The 20,126-nt window shown below is 58.5% G+C and overlaps 13 protein-coding genes across 13 annotated transcripts; 3 read left to right on the forward strand and 10 right to left on the reverse strand.

Moving 5' to 3' along the window:
- Window positions 1-110: 110 nt before the first annotated feature.
- On the reverse strand, window positions 111-1,497 carry FA10DRAFT_252967 (calcium-dependent phosphotriesterase). The gene is made up of 4 exons (XM_025519671.1): window positions 1,391-1,497; window positions 744-1,331; window positions 379-658; window positions 111-324 (listed from the first exon to the last, which is right to left on the reverse strand). The coding sequence occupies exons 1-4, from the start codon at window positions 1,449-1,451 to the stop codon at window positions 132-134; spliced, it is 1,122 nt and encodes a 373-aa protein (XP_025376155.1). The 5' UTR covers window positions 1,452-1,497; the 3' UTR covers window positions 111-131.
- A 37-nt stretch (window positions 1,498-1,534) lies between these two features.
- Window positions 1,535-2,718, forward strand: FA10DRAFT_267570 (putative dehydrogenase). The gene is made up of 3 exons (XM_025521962.1): window positions 1,535-2,249; window positions 2,315-2,380; window positions 2,450-2,718. The coding sequence occupies exons 1-3, from the start codon at window positions 1,727-1,729 to the stop codon at window positions 2,674-2,676; spliced, it is 816 nt and encodes a 271-aa protein (XP_025376156.1). The 5' UTR covers window positions 1,535-1,726; the 3' UTR covers window positions 2,677-2,718.
- FA10DRAFT_267571 (hypothetical protein) lies at window positions 2,479-3,401 on the reverse strand. The gene has a single exon (XM_025521963.1). The coding sequence runs from the start codon at window positions 3,317-3,319 to the stop codon at window positions 2,738-2,740; it is 582 nt and encodes a 193-aa protein (XP_025376157.1). The 5' UTR covers window positions 3,320-3,401; the 3' UTR covers window positions 2,479-2,737.
- Window positions 3,402-3,487: 86 nt separating this feature from the next.
- On the reverse strand, window positions 3,488-5,571 carry FA10DRAFT_242285 (Pentulose kinase). Its single transcript, XM_025519276.1, has 3 exons — window positions 5,478-5,571; window positions 5,019-5,412; window positions 3,488-4,953 (listed from the first exon to the last, which is right to left on the reverse strand). The coding sequence occupies exons 1-3, from the start codon at window positions 5,513-5,515 to the stop codon at window positions 3,598-3,600; spliced, it is 1,788 nt and encodes a 595-aa protein (XP_025376158.1). The 5' UTR covers window positions 5,516-5,571; the 3' UTR covers window positions 3,488-3,597.
- Window positions 5,572-5,706: 135 nt separating this feature from the next.
- FA10DRAFT_267573 (hypothetical protein) lies at window positions 5,707-6,201 on the forward strand. The gene is made up of 2 exons (XM_025521964.1): window positions 5,707-5,739; window positions 5,802-6,201. The coding sequence occupies exon 2, from the start codon at window positions 5,807-5,809 to the stop codon at window positions 6,056-6,058; it is 252 nt and encodes an 83-aa protein (XP_025376159.1). The 5' UTR covers window positions 5,707-5,739; window positions 5,802-5,806; the 3' UTR covers window positions 6,059-6,201.
- A 4-nt stretch (window positions 6,202-6,205) lies between these two features.
- FA10DRAFT_302354 (NuA4-domain-containing protein) lies at window positions 6,206-6,820 on the reverse strand (the record flags this gene model as incomplete). Its single annotated transcript, XM_025525104.1, has 1 exon — window positions 6,206-6,820. The coding sequence occupies one exon, from the start codon at window positions 6,818-6,820 to the stop codon at window positions 6,206-6,208; it is 615 nt and encodes a 204-aa protein (XP_025376160.1).
- A 213-nt stretch (window positions 6,821-7,033) lies between these two features.
- On the reverse strand, window positions 7,034-8,200 carry FA10DRAFT_267574 (NAD(P)-binding protein). Its single transcript, XM_025521965.1, has 3 exons — window positions 8,020-8,200; window positions 7,633-7,935; window positions 7,034-7,564 (listed from the first exon to the last, which is right to left on the reverse strand). The coding sequence occupies exons 1-3, from the start codon at window positions 8,157-8,159 to the stop codon at window positions 7,108-7,110; spliced, it is 900 nt and encodes a 299-aa protein (XP_025376161.1). The 5' UTR covers window positions 8,160-8,200; the 3' UTR covers window positions 7,034-7,107.
- A 305-nt stretch (window positions 8,201-8,505) lies between these two features.
- FA10DRAFT_260882 (NAD(P)-binding protein) lies at window positions 8,506-9,677 on the reverse strand (the record flags this gene model as incomplete). Its single annotated transcript, XM_025520051.1, has 3 exons — window positions 8,506-9,302; window positions 9,371-9,550; window positions 9,629-9,677. The coding sequence occupies 3 exons, from the start codon at window positions 9,675-9,677 to the stop codon at window positions 8,506-8,508; spliced, it is 1,026 nt and encodes a 341-aa protein (XP_025376162.1).
- A 464-nt stretch (window positions 9,678-10,141) lies between these two features.
- On the reverse strand, window positions 10,142-11,748 carry FA10DRAFT_133412 (hypothetical protein). The gene is made up of 5 exons (XM_025517992.1): window positions 11,336-11,748; window positions 11,137-11,265; window positions 10,722-11,066; window positions 10,490-10,663; window positions 10,142-10,423 (listed from the first exon to the last, which is right to left on the reverse strand). The coding sequence occupies exons 1-5, from the start codon at window positions 11,558-11,560 to the stop codon at window positions 10,184-10,186; spliced, it is 1,113 nt and encodes a 370-aa protein (XP_025376163.1). The 5' UTR covers window positions 11,561-11,748; the 3' UTR covers window positions 10,142-10,183.
- A 523-nt stretch (window positions 11,749-12,271) lies between these two features.
- FA10DRAFT_286866 (MFS general substrate transporter) lies at window positions 12,272-14,034 on the reverse strand (the record flags this gene model as incomplete). The annotated part of the gene is made up of 2 exons (XM_025524106.1): window positions 12,272-13,375; window positions 13,435-14,034. 2 exons carry the CDS (start codon window positions 14,032-14,034, stop codon window positions 12,272-12,274), a joined length of 1,704 nt encoding a protein of 567 aa, XP_025376164.1.
- A 753-nt stretch (window positions 14,035-14,787) lies between these two features.
- Window positions 14,788-15,392, reverse strand: FA10DRAFT_133505 (hypothetical protein). The gene has a single exon (XM_025517993.1). The coding sequence runs from the start codon at window positions 15,303-15,305 to the stop codon at window positions 14,988-14,990; it is 318 nt and encodes a 105-aa protein (XP_025376165.1). The 5' UTR covers window positions 15,306-15,392; the 3' UTR covers window positions 14,788-14,987.
- Window positions 15,393-15,802: 410 nt separating this feature from the next.
- On the forward strand, window positions 15,803-18,566 carry FA10DRAFT_252985 (hypothetical protein). The gene is made up of 7 exons (XM_025519672.1): window positions 15,803-15,883; window positions 15,962-16,200; window positions 16,269-17,393; window positions 17,456-17,646; window positions 17,708-17,876; window positions 17,937-18,217; window positions 18,277-18,566. Exons 1-7 carry the CDS (start codon window positions 15,850-15,852, stop codon window positions 18,398-18,400), a joined length of 2,163 nt encoding a protein of 720 aa, XP_025376166.1. The 5' UTR covers window positions 15,803-15,849; the 3' UTR covers window positions 18,401-18,566.
- On the reverse strand, window positions 18,368-20,074 carry FA10DRAFT_267580 (glycine cleavage system T protein). Its single transcript, XM_025521966.1, has 4 exons — window positions 19,711-20,074; window positions 19,350-19,636; window positions 19,143-19,285; window positions 18,368-19,034 (listed from the first exon to the last, which is right to left on the reverse strand). The coding sequence occupies exons 1-4, from the start codon at window positions 20,052-20,054 to the stop codon at window positions 18,513-18,515; spliced, it is 1,296 nt and encodes a 431-aa protein (XP_025376167.1). The 5' UTR covers window positions 20,055-20,074; the 3' UTR covers window positions 18,368-18,512.
- Window positions 20,075-20,126: the final 52 nt, after the last annotated feature.

Below are 20,126 nucleotides of genomic sequence, written 5' to 3' on the forward strand. Positions count from 1 at the left end.
TCTCAGAACCAAGGAAGCGGACGGGCGAGCAAGTATTTGAGGCGGCGCGGCCCCTGTGCAATAAGCACGACAATCAAGCAGAGAAATACAACAAGCGTGGGGGTAGCGAGGAGGAAGTATCATCTTATTACTCAATCGCGGCCATTGACGGCAACAGTGGCCTCGTACAGCTCCTCTTCAGCAAAGAGCAGGAGTCGGAATGTGCCCTTTTCAGGGCCCGGTCCGGCCCAACAGAGATTTGCTACGCCTTTTTCCAGGAGCACCTTTCCAATCAGGCGACCGTCGGACCCATAAACGTGTACACCGTCGCCGTGACCCGCCCAGCTGCGGCTTTGACGTCAGTGCGGTCGTAGTCAGTAAAGGGACCCGGCGACTCACACATTGCCAAGGTCGTCCGGGTGCACGCCGTCGGGGATGCCGGACCGAGACTTGGCAAAGAGGCGTCGCTCCCCCACTTGTGGAAGTCCTCCCCGGCCCTCGCTGCTGGGCTCAATTGGATAGGCAAATAAACAAGCTCCCCCTTTCTCACGGTCCTCGTAAAAGCGGCTGCCCATCGCAGCGCTGGCGTCTCTCTGGAAGCGGAACTGCGACGTCTCGGTAGTGATGAGCGTCCCCTTGCCAGGCTGCGTCTTGTCAGGCACGAAAGTCACCCCGTTGGCTGGTTTTGCAATCGAACAGTAGAGCAGAGAACAGAGGCAGCCTTGAGCTCCGATGAAAAGAGTGTAAAAAGAAGGCAGACTCACGCTTGCAGTAGCGATCGTCAAGCAGCTCGACTTTGCCTGTAAGAGGCTGCCAGACGTAGAGGCCATTGGGCGCATACTCTTTATCATCCTTTTTGAAGTTCTGCTCGACGCCATAGTCTGGATCTGTGAAGAACACAGCACCGCTCTGCTCGTGAACGACGACGTCATTGAGGCTCGAAAAGGGCTTTCCTTGGAAGCTGTCGAGCTCCACATTTGTTCGCATATCTTTGTGGGAGAGCGAGACGAGGGCGGACTCGACGCTGCCATTGCCCTCGGCACTCTCGCCGTGTCTACCCTGCTCGCAGAAGAGCACCTTGCCGTCAAAGTAGGGAGTGCCCCCGTTGGGCATAGCAAGACTCCGCGGCATATCAGCTTCGTCGACGACTGTCAAGGCCGACTCGATGCCCTTGGCATCCAATGTGTTGAGGTCGATACGGACTACATTGATCTTCTGCGAATACGACTTGCTGGGCATGCGGTTCGAGGTAAGATAGACGCAGTGGTCTGTGGCGAGATGGACGCCTGCCTCATGAAACAGCGGACGGCCCTGGGGATCCCGGTGCAGGAGACGGACCGAGGCAGATGGGCCTTGTTATTCCAGACTCGTCAGTCACCTTGAAGTCATGCAAGGATACTAGAAAGCTCACCAATGGCCTCGTCGAAGGCGGGATCGAAGCTGACAAATTTAGGCACGGTGTCTTCTTGCATGCTTGTCGCTATCTTGCAACGAGCTGGCTCACGAAAAAGAAGAAATTGAGGCTTGCTCTCTCTCTTCTCTCTTCTTGCATCGACTTTATTTTTTGGTTCCCCCCACGTCGACATCTTGCTCCACCGGTCCGTGCGCTCTCTGAAAAGGAAGATTGGTTCTTCTCTTACCAAAAACCCAACGCGCTGGGTCCGCCCCTCTCCTACTCCTGACCGCTTTCCCTTCCCACCGCGCCCACTTCGCCCCTAAGCGAGATCGCGCACGAAAGATGGCAAGCATGACCCAGCCGCCTCGGCAGTATCCCCCCAGCGAGAACAAGACCGCCATCGTCACCGGCGGCTCCCAGGGCATCGGCCGGGCGACAGCGCTGTGCCTGGCCCGTGCAGGCTGGAACGTCGTCATCTCTGCTCGCAACGGCGACAAGCTCGCCGAGGCGCAGCGGTACATCACAGCCCAGCTCGCAAGCACAGCTACTGGGACCGCAAAGAACAAGATTGAGACATTCCAGGGCGACATGACGGTCGAAAAGGACGTGGAAGCCATGTTCGACGTCGCGCGGCAGCGGTGCTCGGGCGCCGTCGACCTCATCTTTATCAATGCGGGCATGAGTGGGCCCAATGTGCCTCTGCAGCAGCTCAGCCTCGCCGACTGGACCAGCGTCGTCAATGTCAATCTCACCGGCGCATGGCTCTGTGCGCGCGAGGCCTTCCGCCATATGGACGGCACCCATGCGATGGGTGGGAGGATCGTGCTGAACGGCAGCATCAGTGCACATGCACCCAGGCCCAATTCGAGCGCCTGTGAGTACAATCGTAACACTTCTTCTTTCTCTTGACAGTGTTCTGACCTGCAGGAACCCGAACAGATACGGCAACCAAGCACGCAATTAGCGGTCTCACAAAGTCCCTGGCGCTGGACGGACGAAAGTACAGTGAGTAGCAAATCGCATCTGACAGGAAGCCAAAAGGGGGAAGGAGGCTGACCGGCGTTGTGGAACAAGACATCGCCGTCACACAGCTCGACATTGGCAACGCAGTCTCGGCCATGACCGAGGGCATGGGCGCCGGTGCGATGCAGGCCGACGGCAGCGTCAGGGCAGAGCCACGGATGGACGTCGAGCACGCTGCGCGGCAGGTGGTGCACGTGGCCGAGATGCCGCTCGAGGCCAATGTGCTCAACATCACCGTCATGGCCACCAACATGCCGAGCCACGTAGCGAGGGGATGAAGAAACGGTCCAACTTGTCTACTACTACAACTACAACTACAACTATATCTATCTACTTCTTCTAGTCTGAGCCCTGCTGAGGAGGGACTAGCGCCTTGTCAAAGATGAGCATCTCCATCTCCATCGCAACGATGGCACACAGGTGGGGGACAGTCTCCTCCAGCGTCAGTGTCTTGCGATTGACATAACCCATGCGCTCGTACCAGCTCTTGAGCGTCGCCTTGAACGTGTGCTTCCGCGCCCGGTCGACGGGAATGAGGAGGGAGAGCTGTGCCTCGCTGGCCTGCCACTTGTCGCGTGCCTCGCGCTCGGCTTCTCGCATGATGAGATTCCCATACCCGCGCCCGAGGGCCGCTTGGGCGATGGCCAGCATGCCAAACTCGACCTTTCCCGGGCTGACTCTGGTCAGCGTAATGCAGCCCACGAGCGCATCGCCGTCGTCGGGCGCCGTGAGCTTGTAGAAGCGCTGGGCGGCAACGAGCTGCGTGACCTCTGGCACGCTCGTCCGCACCGCGTTTGTCTTCCAAAAGTCGTCTTCCGTCCTGGCGTAGGCTACATTGATGACGCTCGTCAACTTCTCCGCTAGCCCCTCGCTCGGGAGCACGAGGCTGAAGCGCGGTGTCGCAGCAATCGTCCTTGTCATTGTCGTTGTACAGGGAGAAGCAAGCGCGGGGGAGGTGCTGAGGCGCGCTATCAAAAATTCGGAAGAAAGCTCAGGTCCTGCATGAAAGCTTTGCTGCGCATTCAAGCAGCATGTACGTACTGTACTGTACTTACTGTACTGTACAGATGCGATGCGTGACTCACACCACGCTCTATCATTCCCATCTGCAAATGCTACTACTACTACTTCTATTGCGTTTCCCCCATTCTTTTGAGATCTGATCTATATGTAACAATGGATGTGCTCTTCCTTGCACCTCACACGGCCTCGTCGACGATGGCGCGCCATCGTCTCTGAGTGTCAATGGCCTCCAAAAAGACCTTGTACTTTGCATCGAGCAGCCGGTCGATGTTATCCTTTTGCTCGGGAAAGACAAAGGTGCCCGGCTTTGTCATTTTCACCATGAGCTCCCAGAGATGGTCCCGGTGGGCGTAGCTGGCCTCCTCGGCGGCACGCTGCGTCGCCAGCGTCGAGCCCGCAAGCGTCTGCTGCACGTCGTGGGCGTACCGGGCCAGGATGGCGCTGCCGGCGACGACGGACGCCGAGTGGCTAAAGGGCAGCTGCACGGGCATCTTGAGCGTGTCGGCCATGAGCTGCATGAATGTCCGGTTCTTGACGTGGCCGCCCGACATGTACAGAGCCTCGATCTTGTGGCCCTTTTGGTTCATTGCCTCGACGATCTGGCGCGTCTGCAGCGCAATGGCCTCTAGCGTCGCATAGTATCTCGTCGCCAGGTCCACGAGGCCGCGGTCGAGCTTGAGACCAGAGAAGAGGCCTCGCATCGTGCTGTCGGCCAACGGGCTTCGGTTGCCGTGCAGATCCGGGTAGATGGTGAGGTGCTTGGTGAGGTGGGAGAGCGTGGGTGCGCCCATCCGAGTCGCTTCCTCGCGGAGGATGGACTCGAGGACGACAAAGACGGACTGGTCTCGCTCCTTTGCCAGGGCAGTGAGTTTGGCAGAGGCCGGGTGAGTGTCGATGATGAAATCGATGAGCTGGCCCGTCGAGCTCTGGCCACCCTCGTTCATCCAGAGGCCGGGAAAGACGGCATGCTTGTAGGGGCCCCAGACGCCATCGACGAGGATGCCCTCGGGGCTCTGCACGCAGTGGCACGTGCTCGTCCCGGCGATGGCGGCGAGCCTGTGCTGCGAGGCCAGTAGGTCGGTCTCCTTGGATGCCGGTCCGTTGGTCGATGGTGCAGCGACGGTGCCGACCCAGCCGGCGTAAGCATCGATGAGGCCAGATCCCACGGGCGTGCCTTGGGCAAGTCCCAGGTCCTTTGCCGCCTGAGCAGAGAGGCCCGTGCCCACGGGCTGGCCCGCCGTCAGGACGATGCCGTTGCGACCGGGGATGCCACCGAGCTGCTCAAAGTCGTTTGCGACCATGTCCTCGAGCCCAATCTTCTTGAAAAAGTCGGGCTGCCACCCGAGCTCGGAGCCATCGACGCCCGGCGGCACGTAGGAGCACTTGCAGACGAGGCTGCAGTTGGACCGCGCCTTGTTGCCCGTCGCGCGGAAGGTGAGGTAGTCGGGCAGGTCGAAGAACATGCACGAGGCAAATGTTGAGGCAGGCATGTGGCGCTTGAGCCAGAGCACCTTTGGGATCTCCATCTCGAGCTGCAAGATTTCTTCAGCGATGAGACGGGAAAGTGCAATGCGAAAGGAGAGAGGAGCGGACTCACCGACATTGTCTTGCCTACGTAGTTGAGCACCATGCTGCCCGTCTGATTGATCTCCTTGGCCTCCTGCTCAGCACGGTGGTCCGCCCACAGGATCACATTCCTCTCCTTGCCCACGCCAAAGCCGCCATCGGGCGTCACCTCGATGGGCCGTCCCTCTTGGTCCGTCACAGCCAGGGAGCATGTCGCATCAAAGCCGATGCCGTTCACTTGGCTCGCATCGACATTTTTTGTCACCTCGCGGACAGCAGACGAGATGCACGACCAGATCTGGTCCGTCGACTGCTCAAAGATGCGGGCGTCGGCGTCGCTGCGGAACGTCGTCGTGGCGTGCGTCGACTCGGAGAGGATGCTGCCCGTCTCGTCGACCAGCGCCGCTCGCGCACTCCCTGTGCCACTGCGAGGAAGGTCACACGGTCAGCATGCGCCTGACCTATTCGCACACCATCGAGAAAGACTCACACGTCCACGCCGACAAAGAAGGGGCCGGCCTGCGTCATCTCTTCGATGTTTATGATGGTCTTCTTGCCGAGAAGAACAAGATCTTTCCCCTCAAAAAACCGCAGATCTGCAGAGGAAGCCTTTCCTCCACTCGCCCGATTTGATGCAAATTCTGGTGCAAACTCACGTGGCTTCACTTGGCCGTTTTTAGACGCAGGTGGCGCCATCCTGGTTGCTGCTGCTCGCACCCACAGCGATAGGGAGCAGATACCGTCGAACGCAGGTGAGATCCGTCAGGCCCAGAGTGAGTTTTCTTCTTTGCTGACCATCGCTCGCTCGGTATAGGATTCATGTCGGAAGCAAAGTGCCCTCTCGGCTTCACGGGCACGCCCCCCGCCGGCCACCCTTCGATTCCCGGGTTCAAGATAGGCGGCGACTCGGCGGGCCAGGCGACGCTGACAAGCAAGCTTGCCGCCTACAAGCCCTCGACGCTCCTCATCGTCGACGCTCTTTTCCTTGGCCTCTGCCTCGTCGCCGCCGTCTGGCGCGATGACCTCAAGGCCGCCTACGTCCGCTGGTCCGGCACGCCCACACCAAAGTGATTCCTTCTTGGCCCTCTCTTTCTCCACACTCTGTAGACATGCACTTCAATGTAAAAGATGGGATGCTTTGAACGGGGGGAGAATCACTACTAGTTGTACAAGATATACCATACAAGACACGAGCTTGGAATGACTGATGCTTTCCCTCTAATCGCCCTCGTCGCGCTTCTTCTTCTTGCTCGGCGGCGCTCCTCCCTGGCTGTGCGACTGTGACTGGCCCTGTTGCGACTGCGACTGTAGCGCGAGTGCCTGAGCCTCTCTCTCCTTGCGCTTCTTTTCCTTGCGCTCCTTCTTTGACAAGCCGTCCTTCTTGTCGTCTGCCCCTCCTCCGCCTTGGCTCTGGCTCTGGCCCTGGCTGCCCTGCGCCACCGCCGGGCTATCCTCGCGGTCGTTCCCGTGTCCGCCAGACGCGGCTTCGTTGGCCTTGAGCTCCAGGCTGCGCTGGTACGTGGCGCTGCTCAGGCTGAACGTCCGGTCCTCAATCGCGACATCGGCACCATCGGCGCTGAGCGCCGCCGCGGCCGCGGCCGATGACGAGCCAGCGCCCGTCGCCTTGAGGTACGAGTCAAAGCCCTTGACAATGTTGCCGCCCGAGGCAGACGTCGAGGCGAGGTAGGAGCCCTCAAAGAGAAAGATTTGCGACTCGAGGTCCGTCAGGGTGCGGTCGATGTTGCGCTTCTTTGTGATGCCGGCTCGCAGCGCCTTTTTGGTCGACTCGTACCGCTCGCGCGCCTCCTCGAGCGAGCCAGCAAGCGGCGCCATGGCTGCTTCGTGCTGTGTCTATCTGGATGCTCCCTGGCTCAGTGCACTGCTTGATTTTGCTCTTATCGCTCCTTCCGGGTTGCTCGAGGATATTCGTCTGGTCAAGTCGTCGAGTCGGCGGTGATGGGAATAGTAGAGACGAGAAAAAGAAAGACGCGTCGAAGATGAGAATCAAACAGAAATTGGTGGACAGAAGGCGAAGATCAGACAAGATGGGGCTGGAAATCAACATCAAGTTCTAACACAATCAAAGGGACAGAAAGTGGACGAGAATGAAGGTGACATTGCTAGTGGAACCTGCCAGGCACGACGGGGTGGCTGGCCGCGAGACCGCCGTCGACGGGCATGGCAATGCCATTGACGTATGTGGCCTCGTCGGACGCGAGGAAGGTGACGGCGTGGGCAATCTCCTGGCTGACACCGTACCGGCCCGTGGGGTTGAGCTGGCCAATCTTGCCCTCGGAGCCCCTCGAGCGGGCCTGCTCAAACGTGATCTGCGTCATGCCCGTCTCGATGAGGCCCGGGCAGATGGCATTGACGCGGATGTCCGTCTTGGCCAGCTGCCATGCGCCCGTGGCGGCCAGCGAGATGACGGCCGCCTTGCTTGCGCTGTAGTCGACGGAGCCAGCGCCGCTGCGCAGGCCGGCGACCGAGGCTGTCATGACGATGCTGCCGCCCGATCGTGGCTTGTCCTTGGACGTCACCTTCATCGCCTCGGACCCATGTTTGAGTGCCAGGAAGCAGCTGTTTTCGATGGATGTGAATGCGCTCGTTCAGCAGCCTTCAGCGCCATTCATTCGCATCATACCCACCTCTGCACATTGACCCTCAGCGTCTCTTCGAGGTCCTCGCGGTCGGTGCTCGTGAGCGGCGCGCCCGTGGCGATGGCGGCGTTTGCGAAAAAGACGTCGAGTCTGCCGTGCTCCTTGAGGCTCTGCTCGATGACACCCTTGATGGCCTCCTCGTCGGCTGCATCACACTCCTTTGTCGTCACGCCCACGTCTGGGTAGCGCTTCTTGAGCAGCTCGACGAGGGCAGGGAAGTTGTCGCCGTTGAAGTCGAGCAGGTACAGGTGCTTGGCTCCCTCGTGCGCAAATTGCACTGCCGATGCTCGTCTGCGGGTGCCGAGAGCCAGAAGGGCGTGTCAGTCTAGTCAAAGCTTCGACAGATACAAGAGAGAAGAGAGAAGAGAGACTCACCCAATGCCATTGAGACTGCCCGCGCCCGTCACGATGCACACCTTGCCGGCCAGCCGACCGCCCCGAGTCGCCTTCTCCAGGTGCCCCTGAATGACCTTGATGCGCTCCAGCGTCTTCTGGTACTCTTCCTTGGTGGCCATCTTTTGCTTGTCGACTGATGCGAGATTGAGAAGAGAGAGGGAGACGACGACAGACAGACAGGCAGATCGTGGGGAAGCTGAAAATCCAATTTTAGCCTTCGGCTCTCGGCTGGAAAAGAGCCGTTTTCAAGCTCGACGCGACTTGGCGTCTGTCAGCACTCTTCTCGTTTCGGCGACAGAGACCCGAGCGCGGGAGGGGAAGTTGTTACCTCTGCTCGTCGAAAAAAGCCACCTTTCGAGGTAGTTGTCCAAATGTGGCTTTAATCCTCTCTTCAGAGCAGAGTATGAGCATTGAATCAGATCCTAGCAAAAATAGAGCGAAAGCTATAGAGGAATGTTGCAGCGTCTAAAGAGCCGCCAGCTTGTTCTCCGTTACATAGTCGATGAATTCGGCCAAGATCTCCTCGAACGGCCTGATGCGGTCCTTGGCAAATTGATTCTTCTCCACCTGCGGCCAACTCTTCTTCTCTTGCGCCTCGGGATCTTCTCCCTCGACGCTGCCAAACAGATTTGGCCTGAGGTTGTGTGCGACCTTTTTCACCTCGAAGTTGGTCGCCGCGTCGCCGACGGCCAAGAGCCGCTTGGAATCGGTGGTCTGCTCGAGCAGCGCATCAATGTGAATTTTGGCCACGTCACGGACGTCGACATAGCCAGAGCGGCCGCTCATCGACGGTGCTCTTCCCTTGCTGACTAGGGCATCCCAGAGCAGCTGGGCGGTGGGACTCTTGATGCTGTCCTCGCGGAGCGCAGCCTCGCCCACGAGAAAGTTTGGAAGCACCGTCGTGAGCGCAAACGACGGCTTGGCAGCCCCGTACCAATCCCACGCGGCCTTTTCGGCAAATGTCTTGGAAGCACCATAGATCCGCAACGGTGTGGCGGGGTCGCCGCTCGCATTGCGCTCGAGCTCCAGGGCCACTTCGCGCGTCACAGGGTTCCACGTCTCTTCTGTCCAGACTCGCTCGCCCTCGTTGCGCAGCGCTGCGATGCTGCTTGTGACGACGACCTTCTTGAGCGTGGGACTCGAAAGACCGTCCTTCAGAATCGTCGTCGTGCCCTTGAGTGCTGGCTGAAAGAGATCCCGGTCCGCATTGCCAGTGTAGTGATCGGTCAGTGGCGAGGCCGTGTGAATGGCGTATGTCACGTCTGCGCAAGGTAGAGGTCTTTTGTGAGCATATAGCTAGGGATTGATGTGAGTGAGAGGTGAGGCGTACCTTTGAGCGCAGAAACAAAGGCGCCTTCCTCTGTCAGGCTTGGCACAAAGACGATTTCCAGCAAGGGATGGTCGGGGAAAGCGGCTTTGAGCCCTTCAGCGGAAGCTGAAGAGCGCACCGAAGCTCGCGTATGGACGCCGCGGCTCAGCAGCTGCTTGACAATCGTCGAGCCGAGGTAGCCTTTGAGGTCGTACGAAAACTATCAGATCCATGTCACCAACAGAAAGGAAAACTCTGGTAGGCAAATAGGCTACTGACCATTGGCACCCGTGACGAGGACTCGGTCGGTGGGCGTGAAAGAGACCATTGTGATGTCGAATATTCTTGCTGTTGTGAATGAGGGGAGCCTCAGAATCTTGTCGGACGTCCACCCTTTATGTACCCTATCCCTCGATGCTCCTAAGCTTATCGCCGTCGTCACGTCCGTCACCACGACCTGTATTGCCGTAAGACGACGGCCACATCTTGAGCTACTTCGTCATCCGTACCGTCAAATCGACAACTCAAAGCTCCGAATGGATCACCCGGAAATTTTGCTCGACATTCCCTTGTGGCGTGCTGAGAATGATCTGTTTAGCGCACGGTAATAAAAAAAAGAGGGCCGTCGGCCGCTCGGAATTTCCGGCTTACGACCGTAATTTATTTTTCCCTTTTCTCTGTTGCTCTTGCAGTAGTAGACATCAGGCGCCGAGCAATGGGAATTGGGAATCATTTCGACACAGTGAATGAGGTATCAAACAGCGAAGCAAGCCATCATCAGCACTATGTACAGTATAGAGACACGCACGGAAATCAGAGAGCGAGAGTCTGCAACTACATGTTAGCCAGCTGCGACAGGCGCGCCACGTCCTTGGTCGGGTCCTCCTGGTAGACTGGGTTCGGCACCGAAGGGCCCACACCATGAGGGTCGGGGTGGAAGACGCCTGTGCCATCGGCGAGGACGGAGCTCTTGACGTCGTTGAGGTTCATGGGCACGAAGATGACCTTGCTTCCCGCCGACTTTGCCATTGCCTGGAGCGACTCGAGCTGGCGGATCTGCATCGCAGCGGGGCTCTGTACAGATCACGCGCGATGAGCCTCGAGGATTGGCAACAGGAGGAGGAGAAATAGAGAACTCACCGAGAGAATGTCGGCAGCCTGGCGCATGAGCTTGGCGGCGTCGACCTCGGCCTTTGCGGCAATGACCTTGCTCTCTCCGATTCGGCGCTGCGTCGCGGCCGACGAGAGCGACTCCTGGAGCTCGCGCGAGAACATGATGTCCTTGATGAGTATGCTCTCAACGACGACACCCCACTATATCACACTGTCAGCAAGGTTTATGTTTCTGAGGATGAGCAAGAGGGCAACGCACCTTGCTAGCGACAGTCTCGAGTATCTCTTCGACCTGGTGCGCCACTTCGGTGCGGTCGGAAATGACCGACTGGATGGTGCGGCTGCCCACGACGTCCCTCAGCGTCGTCTGAGCGCGCTCGACGAGGGAGCGGTGGATGTCCTGGATGCCGTACGCAGCCCGGTATGGGTTCGAGACGTGCCAGTAAATGACGCTGTCAAGCTCGATGCTGACATTGTCTCGCGTCGTGACGCGCTGCTGCGGCACGGTGATGAGCTGGATCTTGACATCGACGATGCGCAGCGACTCGCTGCATGGGTTAATCTTGACCAGGCCGGGGTCGACGCTCTTGTAGAACTGGCCGAACTGTGGTTTTCACAGCTGTCAGTACGGGGAGAAGCAGGCGAAAAAGTGGAAGCCACTCTGAAAAACTCACCCGGCTCACGAGTCCGACGCTTCCTTGCCTGACCTGCTTGAATGGGTTGGGGCAGGGGCAGCATGGGAACTGGCCAAGGGCACCGGCAGTGTCACCGAGGCAGTTGATGAGCGAGCCGTAGAAGCCGTGCTGCGGGAATAAAAGGTCTCGTTGCGTGAGCAGACTTTTACCATCCTGGTTACATTACCCCTCCACCCACCTTGACTTCGGTCAGACCCAGGTCCTGGGCGTAGGAAGGCTGCATGTCGCTCCTCCTCAGTGGCTGCACCGTGATGATGCCCTCCTGGTTGGTCTGGGGAATCTTGGCAGGCGCCACCATGGTGGGCACCTTTGAGCTCTGACTACCCTCGGGTCGCTTGCTGTCAAAGGCGGGCGGGTAACCGTTATCTTGCGCCTCCATGTCGTCGTGTCCGTTGCTGTTCATGGTTGAGGGTGGGTAAGTCTGTGCGAAAGGCTGGATGGGGTACGTTAGACGGGAAGAGGGTGCGAGACGGAGATTGTCGGCAGCTAATATACAGCTCAGTATTTAACGTAAGCTCGCTCCGAGAGAGATCAGGCCATCAGCCCCGCAAGCAATAGCAGTGGCTGGGCTAAGGAACAGAGGTAGACGGCCAAGCGCCAAAATCTTTATTTTTTTTCCTCATCCATTTCAAGGGTACTACTACTACTGCACCGTCACGTCACCTGTTCCTCTTCCACATGGTTCGCCCCTGAGGCACCAGAGCAGAGATTCTTTGGCAGCCACACGTGGAATCGTCACAGCCACTGCAGGAATGGACCCTCATCCTCGTCTTGTGGGCTTGGCTCTGTCCGAAAGACCCGATCTGCCCCGCGGAGCGCCCACGGTGTGCCGAAGGTGGATGCCGAAGATGGCAAGTGAAATAGAGAGCAACGCGGGAAAATTGACGCGCACGAGACTTTGATAGCAGAGGTGCGAGTGCACTTTATCCGCGATATGGAGAGAAAGAGAGACCCCAAGTGGGGTCATTAATTCCTGAGAAGAGTGGCAGGATGGCCGTGTTGAGATGTTACAGTATTTGGACGATGCAAGAGAGCGAGAGTGAGAGCAATGACAGTGTACTACTATGAACAAGGAAAGAACGAGGCAAAAGAGTGTTGATAGCTCAGAACGAGCTCATGCTCGCTCGTTTGCGTCCACGGCGGTTCGGGACGAACGGGCTGATTCAGTGCGCATGAGGCCGTGGTCGCTGAGATTGTAATTCGGTAGCGGGATATCCTTGATGACGAGGCTCAGAAGCAAGCCGGCGCCTGCCAGGGGGACAAAGGCGATGAAAGCGCTCCGCAGTGCCGACATGTACGCCCCTCGAACAGGGCCCAGAAGCTCGGGCGGGAGAATCTTGTGAATCTCTGGGGCGAGACCGAGCGCAGTTTTCCCCGTCAGGCCGAATTTGCTCGTAAGCACGCCACCGGCAGCCTCATCGATGCGCTCGAGGAGGATGTTGGATCGGCCAACGAAGATGTCGGTACCCATTGCGATGCCCCAGACGGAGCCAAAGCTGCGCATGAAGGCGTAGGCAGCCGTGACGTAGGCCAGATCCTTTGGGCTGTTTGTCGCTTGGATTGGCGGTAGCGTCAGGCTGAAGAGAGAACCGATGCCAAAGCCGGGAAGCAGCTGGAAGATGACCCACTTCCACTTGGGCGTGTCGACATCCAAGAGGATCAAGAGACCGCAGCCCAAGGTGGTGACGAGCCAGGAAAAGATGATTTGGAATCGGTACTTGCCCGTCATTGACATGATGATGCCTGCCACAATGGCAGCCACAGGGCCAGGGACCGTGGCAGGGAACACGTCAACGGCGGAATGGATGGGCGAGGCATCCTTGATGGCTTGGAAATAGAGCGGCAGAATGTAGACTTCGCCGTAGACGACAACGCCGTGGAAGAAGGTGAAAAGGAGCGATGCGAGGGCCGTGGGGTGCTTGAAAAGGCGGAGAGGAAGTACAGGGTCCTTTGCCAGTGGGTTCTTGGTGAACTCGATGACGAAGAAGGCCGCCAGTCCGGCGACACCCAGAACCAGAGGCACGATGATTTTGTACGACGACCACGGATGGGTGAGACCACCGTCGGTGACACCAATGAGCACGGCGATGCAGCTGGCAAGCAGCAGGAGATTGGCGGGCAAATCCATACGATGCATTCGCTGCTTCCAATGCACGGCGGGGCGTTGGAGCTTGGACATGGTGACGATGATGAGAATTAAAGCCACTCCTGCGATGGGCTATAGGCAGATGAATGTCAGCCGCATGACAACGAACATGAGAGATCTGCGGTGCTCACCAAGTTGAGCCAGAAGATCCAACGCCAGTTCGACTGGCTGAAAGCGCCACCCAGCACAGGTGCGATGAAGCTGGCAAGGGCGAAGATGAGCGAGAGGAAGCCCATGTACATGCCCCTTTCGAGGAGCGTCGTAATGTCGGAGATAATAATCTCGCCAAGAGCCGTGATGCCACCTCCGCCAATTCCCTGGATGGCTCTGCCGATGACCAGAACAAGCATCGACTGGCATACAGCTGCGATGACCGAACCGGCTAGGAAAAGGACAACAGCGACGACGAGAGCCGCACGGCGGCCAAAGACATCCGCCAATGCGCCCATCACAGGCTGAAAGGTCGTCGTGGTCAAGAGGAACGCCGATGTGACCCAGATGGGCGAGACCGAAGAGGTAGGGAGATCCTGTGTGATTGTCGGCAAGGCTGTCGAGATGATTGTCATGTCGATGGCCGGAAGCAGAGCGACCACCATGAGTGAGGCAATGATCAGCCAGAACCGTATTCCCTTCTTCTCTGGTCCAGACAGTTGCTTCTCCTGCTCCGCAAATCCTGTTCCCTCTGCTGCTGCTGCCGCGGCTGCCTGTGTGGCGACGGCAGTGCCTGGCATGGTAGCTTGAACCGCGGTTGCTTGCTCGCATTTCTCGTTCTCTTCTCTTTGTTTCTCCTTCTGGAAAGAGACACTGGATGAGAGAGCGGGCGTCTGGCCAGCCAATGAATCGTCCTGGTCTACACTGTCGGTATCTTCGCCCTTCTTCTCGGTGGTCCTGCCGTCTTCAGAGACTCCAACTGGTGTTTGGTCACCCGGTGTATATGTCTGACGTGGCGCCGTTGCGCGCGACCAGCTGGCCATGGGCGTCGTAGATTCCGACCAAGTCGTCATGTCTGCCAAACGTGTGTGGTAGGGTGGGAGGGTCGATGGAGGACGATCTTGAAACGGATCATCCCTTCTCCTTATGAACAAGTTACGGTCCATCCCAATTCCAACTGCAGCCGATGCCGCCTCTGCATCATCTATGAACACAGCTTTGTTTGACGCACTTTGCCACTGATCTGATACCTACTCTGCCTTTCCCACCCACTACTTTCCCCACTGATCGCAAGTGACTACTGTAATGAATGAATGCACTTGGCCCTGAAGAGCAGGACAGGCTGGTGCGAATGCACCTTGAGTTCGTCTCGGGTCTTCGAACAAACAAATTGATTTTTTCGTCGGGTTTTCTGCTTGTCCCCGCCAACTTAGCTTCCTTTCTGACACCGCGTTGCAGCCCCCAGATGGGGGACAAGAGTAAAAGGGAATTTTTTAGCGCGCCTCCTAATGGAACCTCTGTGTTTCACACGAAGAAGGAGGGAAAAAATTCCTCTAGTTCTTTTACTCTGTCATGGTTTCGCTTCTGCCGGCCTTTTCAAAGAGTTTCCATCTGTGGCACCAAGCTTCTTTACTTTTGCTCTCCGCTCTGCTCTTTTGCCCTTGATGCCTTGATCTTCTGCTTCTCGGGCGTTAATCACACATACTTCTGAGCCGACTACGTTCAGACTCAGCGGGAAAGGCCCATTTAGGCACTAATTCCAAGGAGAGCACCAAGAACAAAGGCCTACGCCAAGGCAAGATTTCGGCTCTGGCTGCAACTCCTTTTCCCAAGGACTCGTTAGCGGATCAGCCTGAGCAGCGGCAAAGTTGTTCCTTCCAGATGTGGGTCCGAGGCGACATAAGCTCAAATGCGCGCAAGCGGATCCTGATCTACAACTTGGTTGGCCGTCGCATGAGAAGCCTGGATGCGGATCTATAAGGTAAGGGTCGAGGAGGAGGATGAGAAAGATATCGTTAGCCGCTTGGCGGAGGATAGAGTCTTCGGGCAAGCGTCGTATTGTTGAATGCATCACTTTTCACGACGCAGGAATTCCCATAGGTAGCAAAGCAGGGGCTAGTGACCTGTCAGCCTCAATGACAGGCTTAGGAGAATACATGAGGGGGCACATGGCTGCAATTTGTCCCTGAACTCGCCCGTCGCAACAGTTGCTAATCAGAAAACAGGTGAGGCTCACGCAGTTCTTCGCCCGTGGTGATACTACGGGACCGGCAAGACTGGTAGAAGGATCGAGCCCGCGATCAATTGTCATTTCAGGGTGCACGCTCTGACAGTACACGAGATGAGAGTTTTGAAGAGCTGGAAGCAGCAGACCGACTTCAAAGCAGGCCATTGCGACTAGCCGTCTCGTCGAGCTTGTGGTCGTAGCGGCGTTTGTCCCGTCTGTACCGAGAGGCGATAGACATCGCTCGGGCCACTTTTCGGGCCACGGGCACGTGATCCAGCAATGCTGAACGCCATGAATCCACGGCCTCCGCTCCACTCAGTGACTCAATTCCCCTGCTCTCTTGGGCGCGCTTCTGGACTCTCGCCCATCTGGGAATCCATCGTCGAGGATGAGCTCCGTCCTGCGGATTGGAATATTGACAAGTGAGAGATGTGCTCGAGATTCCCACCAACCTTTCCAAGAGTGGAGGAAGACGGCTGACGTGGGATGCTGCTTCACAGTCTCGGACACCTCGGCCAGAGATGCAGCGACAGACAGATCCGGACCTATCCTAAGCCAAGCGTTCGAGGCGGATCCATCGGGCGCATTCCGAGTGACGCAAAAGGCGATCGTGGCGGATAACGTTGAGGCTATCCAGGCCATTGTTCGAGGCTGGGTCGATGTGGAGTCCGACGATGCAGTCGATGCAGTTGTGTCCACAGGTGGCACCGGCTTCGGGGCGCGAGATGTAACTCCAGAGGTGAATAGCCATCGCATCGTTGATGACCCCTTTGCTCTGACGGTTTTGGCTGAATGCATCCTGCAAAGGCGTTTGAGCCGCTCATTGACAGGCAGACGAGCGGGCTGACAGTTGCCCTCAATAGCCATTCGCTCACCAAGACGCCCATGGCCGCTCTGTCGCGCCTCATTACCGGTGTCAGGTTGCGTAGGACGAACTCTTCTTCGGTCACAAAGGCTTCAATTTTGGAAGGTGTGGCGGGCGGTGCGCTTCTGGTGGCGCTTCCTGGGAGCTCCAAAGCTGTGCAAGAATGCTGCGAAGTGCTCTTGGGCAGTCTCGATCGGCAAGGCGTCCTCCGCCATGCCCTCGAGCTTCTCCGGGGCGGCAGCGGAGAGGCGCAACATGCGGCCATGCAAGGTTCGCTGGGGATACGACAAACTTCCTCGGCCATCAAGGGCACCGAAACAGACACAGGCAGCTCCCACACGCACAACCATCATCAGCCCCACCACCACCACCAACACAAACAACACCATCATCACCATCATCATCATCACCATCAACACCACAGTCACGGTAGCGGGGTCCATGCTCATCAAGCACCGAAGCCAAGGACGGCACAGCCTGGCGATGCGGGCTACAAGACCCACGATCCTGGGCAGGGGGCCTCGTCGCGACACCGGACCAGTCCTTACCCCATCATCTCCATGGCGGAAGCCCTTTCTCTCATCGACAAGCACACGCCGGACGGCCGACGAAAAGAGCCAGTCGTCATGGCAGTAAATGACAAGCTTGTCGGATATGTCTTGGCACAAGATGTCGTGGCCAAGCGTGATCTCCCGCCAGGGCCAACGACGAATGTCGACGGGTATGCCGTCAATGCATCTCAGACACCAGCAGGGACTTATGCGGTGCGGACCAGCGTTGCGCTCGAGGATGGTTTGAAGGCAGGTGAAGTCTTTCGCATCAACACAGGTCAGGCCCTGCCGCGAGGCACAGACGCCGTCGTCATGGTCGAAGACACGCGCTTGTTGGAGGCAGACGAGGCGGGGGAGGAGCGCACAATCGACATTCTCGCTCAGGTCGACTCGGGGGAGAATGTCCGAAGAAGCGGCAGTGATGTCAAGAAGGACCAGGCTGTGCTTTCAGCGGGTCTGCGTCTCACCGAGATCGGGGGCGAGGTCGGCACCTTGGCGTTTCTGGGGTACACCGAGGTAAACCGAAAAAGGGCGCAGAGGGACTTGCAACCTCCGCTGACTTCAAATCCCTGCTACAGGTCAAAGTGTATCCCAGGCCAACGGTGGCGCTTCTCTCGACCGGCAATGAGCTGTACGACACGACCAAGGTCTCGCAGAGCGAAGAGGACGCCTGGGGCTTCCGTGTCTTTGATGCGAACCGGCCCAGTCTGAGCTCTGCCCTGAAAGGTGCCGGTTACGATGTCGTCGACCTGGGCATTGTTCGTGACAAGTGGGTGTGCTGACAGTGTCCTTCACAACTGTAAGGTCGCTGATCACTCTCTGTTCGATAGCATGGACGCGACCCTGGGTGCTCTGAACCGAGGTCTAGAGCAGGCCGATGTCATCATTAGCACAGGCGGCACGTCGATGGGCGAGAGCGACCTGCTAAAGCCTCTGATCGAGCGGCACATCTCGGGCGGGAAAGTGCACTTTGGTCGCGTGGCCATGAAGCCGGGCAAGGTGAGTGTCCCTTGGCTCCTCTGGCTGAGCCCCTCCTCGCCCATTCTGCTTTGCTGGCAGCCCACGACATTTGCGACGGCCTCGGGGCATGGCCAGACAGATCGTGTCCTGTTTGCGCTGCCAGGGAATCCCGCCTCGGCGCTCGTATGCTTTTACGTCTTTGTCATGCCCGCGCTGAGAAGGCTTTCGGGTCTCCATGGCGACTCCAGTCTCGCGAGAGTCACGGTCGAGATCCAGAACGAGATGCGTCTCGACCCGCGGCCCGAATTCCACCGTGTCATCATCACCGTCGGACCGGGGGGAAAGCTCCTGGCGTCGAGCACAGGAAGTCAGCGGAGCAGGTGAGTCACTAGGGTCCTCTGTAAGCTTGATCGTCCTGAGGCTGAGTACTGGCAACAAGCGGCATGCATTCAATGGCGAGCGCAAACGGACTCGTGTGCGTGCCAGCGGCCAGCGAGGGCTCACCGAGGAGCTTGGCAAAGGGCTCAACAGTCGAAGCGATTCTCCTCGGCGCGCTCAATTGAAGTGACCAAACACATTCTGTGCCTTCGCCAACTTCACAAATGAGGATGGCATCTTCACAACAAATCATGCATCTGACCTAGAGTCTCTCTGAAATCTGATTGCAACTCCAGTTCACCCTCTGTAGAACTTGCTCGGCACAAATGGCATGCCCGTGACTTTTGCCTGTCTGAGCTGTTTCCGGACCTGGACCATGACCTCTGTCCCCTTTTTGTGGTGGCCGTTCTTGACGTAGGCCATGGCAATGTTCTGGCCCAGCGTGGGCGAGGGAATGCCGCTCGTGACGACGCCCAGCGTCTCTGGTTCGGCCTGCGAGGCCGAGACGACCTCTGCGCCCTCGCGCGCGGGTGCCTTTTCAATCACGAGGCCGACGCGACGGCGGGGCGGGCCCTGCTTGAGCTCGTCAAGAATACGCTGGGCGCCAGGGAAGTCGGCGCGCGCACGGCGGTCCTTGGACACGACCCAGGCGAGGCCGGCCTCGATGGGCGAGATGCTCTCGTCGAGGTCGTGGCCGTAGAGGCACATGCCTGCCTCGAGGCGCAGGCTGTCACGCGCGGCGAGGCCGGCCAGCTGCACGGGCTCCGTCGCGACGAGTGCAGCCGTCACCATTTCCGTCGACGCTGGCGGGATCGAGATCTGGCCCGAGGTCCACGTCAGCTATCTCTTCCTTTTCTTTTCTTCCTCCTCCTCCTCCTCCTCCTCCTCTTCTTCTTCGTCGTTCCCCTTCCCCTTACAGCGACTCACCTCGAAGCCGTCTTCGCCCGTGTAGCCGCCGCGGGCAATGTGGCACTGGACGCCGTCGACATCGGCGACGACGCTCTTGCCAAACGTCAGCGCCTTGAGGTCTGCGCTCGTGTGCTTCTCCAGCACCTGGGCCGCCTTTGGTCCTGTTTCAAGCGAGCCAGATGAGCATGGAGAGAGAAAGTTTCGAGCTAGATGTGGGCAACGCACCCTGGAGTGCGACGAGGCCCCACCCATCGAGGATCTCATGGTCGACGGCCTCGCCCCTCCACGCCTTGAGCTTGGCCGCGAGGTGGGCCAGGTCCTCGGTGCGCCGTCCGGCATTCGTGACGACGTACCACTCGGCCTCGTCTGCCTGCTTGGAGATGATGAGATCGTCGAGGATGCCGCCTTCGTCGTTGAGGAGGACCGAGAGCGACGACGAGTAAGGTCCGAGCGGCGCGAGCGAGGTGGGCACGAGCGACTCGAGAAAAGCGAGGCTGCCGGGGCCCTTGAACCTGCGTCACACCCTCTCTTCCCATCAGTACACAGTCTTCTCATAGGAAGAGCGAGCAGGTAAGGACACACGCACCGATGCTGGACCATGTGTCCGACGTCAAAGAGGCCGCACTCGTTGCGCACATGGTGGTGGCTCGCCACTTGGCCCACGTCGCCGTAGCTCAGCGGCATGTCGTAGCCGCCAAACGAGACCATCTTGCCGCCGTTTGCGACGTGGAAGTCGTACAGGCCCGTGCGTGCATTGCTCTGCCGCGGCGAGACGGTGTGGAACAGCTTCATCGCTTGGGGGACACATGCTGCAATTGGGGCCACCCGGGGAGCTGAAGCCGGGGCCGGAGCCGCCGCTGCCAAGCGCAGCGCAGCGCGGGTGCCGGCTGCTCTGGAGGCGAGGACAGCCCGCGAGGCAGGCACGAGCATCGTGGGCACAACCATCTCTTTGATCCTCGTTGCCTTTGTAGTTGTGGGGAGGGAAAGAGGGGGGAGGATATC

Source organism: Acaromyces ingoldii (assembly GCF_003144295.1).
Source record: "Acaromyces ingoldii strain MCA 4198 unplaced genomic scaffold FA10scaffold_4, whole genome shotgun sequence".
NCBI classification, from domain to species: domain Eukaryota; kingdom Fungi; phylum Basidiomycota; class Exobasidiomycetes; order Exobasidiales; family Cryptobasidiaceae; genus Acaromyces; species Acaromyces ingoldii.

Bases quoted from the DNA above. Each gene is read 5' to 3' on its own strand.
- FA10DRAFT_252967 (XM_025519671.1), bottom strand. From the start codon at position 1,451: ATGCAAGAAGACACCGTGCCTAAATTTGTCAGCTTCGATCCCGCCTTC. The intron at 1,332-1,390 runs GTGAGCTTTCTA...TGGAATAACAAG, and splicing joins CGCCTTCGACGAGGCCATTG to GCCCATCTGCCTCGGTCCGT. The intron at 659-743 runs GTGAGTCTGCCT...TTGCAAAACCAG, and splicing joins TGACGATCGCTACTGCAAGC to CCAACGGGGTGACTTTCGTG.
- FA10DRAFT_267570 (XM_025521962.1), top strand. From the start codon at position 1,727: ATGACCCAGCCGCCTCGGCAGTATCCCCCCAGCGAGAACAAGACCGCC. The intron at 2,250-2,314 runs GTGAGTACAATC...GAACCCGAACAG, and splicing joins CAGGCCCAATTCGAGCGCCT to ATACGGCAACCAAGCACGCA. The intron at 2,381-2,449 runs GTGAGTAGCAAA...TTGTGGAACAAG, and splicing joins GCTGGACGGACGAAAGTACA to ACATCGCCGTCACACAGCTC.
- FA10DRAFT_267571 (XM_025521963.1), bottom strand. From the start codon at position 3,319: ATGACAAGGACGATTGCTGCGACACCGCGCTTCAGCCTCGTGCTCCCG.
- FA10DRAFT_242285 (XM_025519276.1), bottom strand. From the start codon at position 5,515: ATGACGCAGGCCGGCCCCTTCTTTGTCGGCGTGGACGT. The intron at 5,413-5,477 runs GTGAGTCTTTCT...CCTTCCTCGCAG, and splicing joins TTCTTTGTCGGCGTGGACGT to TGGCACAGGGAGTGCGCGAG. The intron at 4,954-5,018 runs GTGAGTCCGCTC...GAAATCTTGCAG, and splicing joins ACGTAGGCAAGACAATGTCG to CTCGAGATGGAGATCCCAAA.
- FA10DRAFT_267573 (XM_025521964.1), top strand. From the start codon at position 5,807: ATGTCGGAAGCAAAGTGCCCTCTCGGCTTCACGGGCACGCCCCCCGCC.
- FA10DRAFT_267574 (XM_025521965.1), bottom strand. From the start codon at position 8,159: ATGGCCACCAAGGAAGAGTACCAGAAGACGCTGGAGCGCATCAAGGTC. The intron at 7,936-8,019 runs GTGAGTCTCTCT...CGGCACCCGCAG, and splicing joins GGCAGTCTCAATGGCATTGG to ACGAGCATCGGCAGTGCAAT. The intron at 7,565-7,632 runs GTGGGTATGATG...CATCGAAAACAG, and splicing joins CTGAGGGTCAATGTGCAGAG to CTGCTTCCTGGCACTCAAAC.
- FA10DRAFT_133412 (XM_025517992.1), bottom strand. From the start codon at position 11,560: ATGAACAGCAACGGACACGACGACATGGAGGCGCAAGATAACGGTTAC. The intron at 11,266-11,335 runs GTGGGTGGAGGG...TTATTCCCGCAG, and splicing joins TGGGTCTGACCGAAGTCAAG to CACGGCTTCTACGGCTCGCT. The intron at 10,424-10,489 runs GTGAGTTCTCTA...TGATCTGTACAG, and splicing joins AGGCTGCCGACATTCTCTCG to AGCCCCGCTGCGATGCAGAT.
- FA10DRAFT_133505 (XM_025517993.1), bottom strand. From the start codon at position 15,305: ATGCATTCAACAATACGACGCTTGCCCGAAGACTCTATCCTCCGCCAA.
- FA10DRAFT_252985 (XM_025519672.1), top strand. From the start codon at position 15,850: ATGAGCTCCGTCCTGCGGATTGGAATATTGACAA. The intron at 17,394-17,455 runs GTAAACCGAAAA...TCCCTGCTACAG, and splicing joins CGTTTCTGGGGTACACCGAG to GTCAAAGTGTATCCCAGGCC. The intron at 17,877-17,936 runs GTGAGTGTCCCT...CTTTGCTGGCAG, and splicing joins TGGCCATGAAGCCGGGCAAG to CCCACGACATTTGCGACGGC.
- FA10DRAFT_267580 (XM_025521966.1), bottom strand. From the start codon at position 20,054: ATGCTCGTGCCTGCCTCGCGGGCTGTCCTCGCCTCCAGAGCAGCCGGC. The intron at 19,637-19,710 runs GTGCGTGTGTCC...GGTGTGACGCAG, and splicing joins GGACACATGGTCCAGCATCG to GTTCAAGGGCCCCGGCAGCC. The intron at 19,035-19,142 runs GTGAGTCGCTGT...ACCTCGGGCCAG, and splicing joins CGGGCGAAGACGGCTTCGAG to ATCTCGATCCCGCCAGCGTC.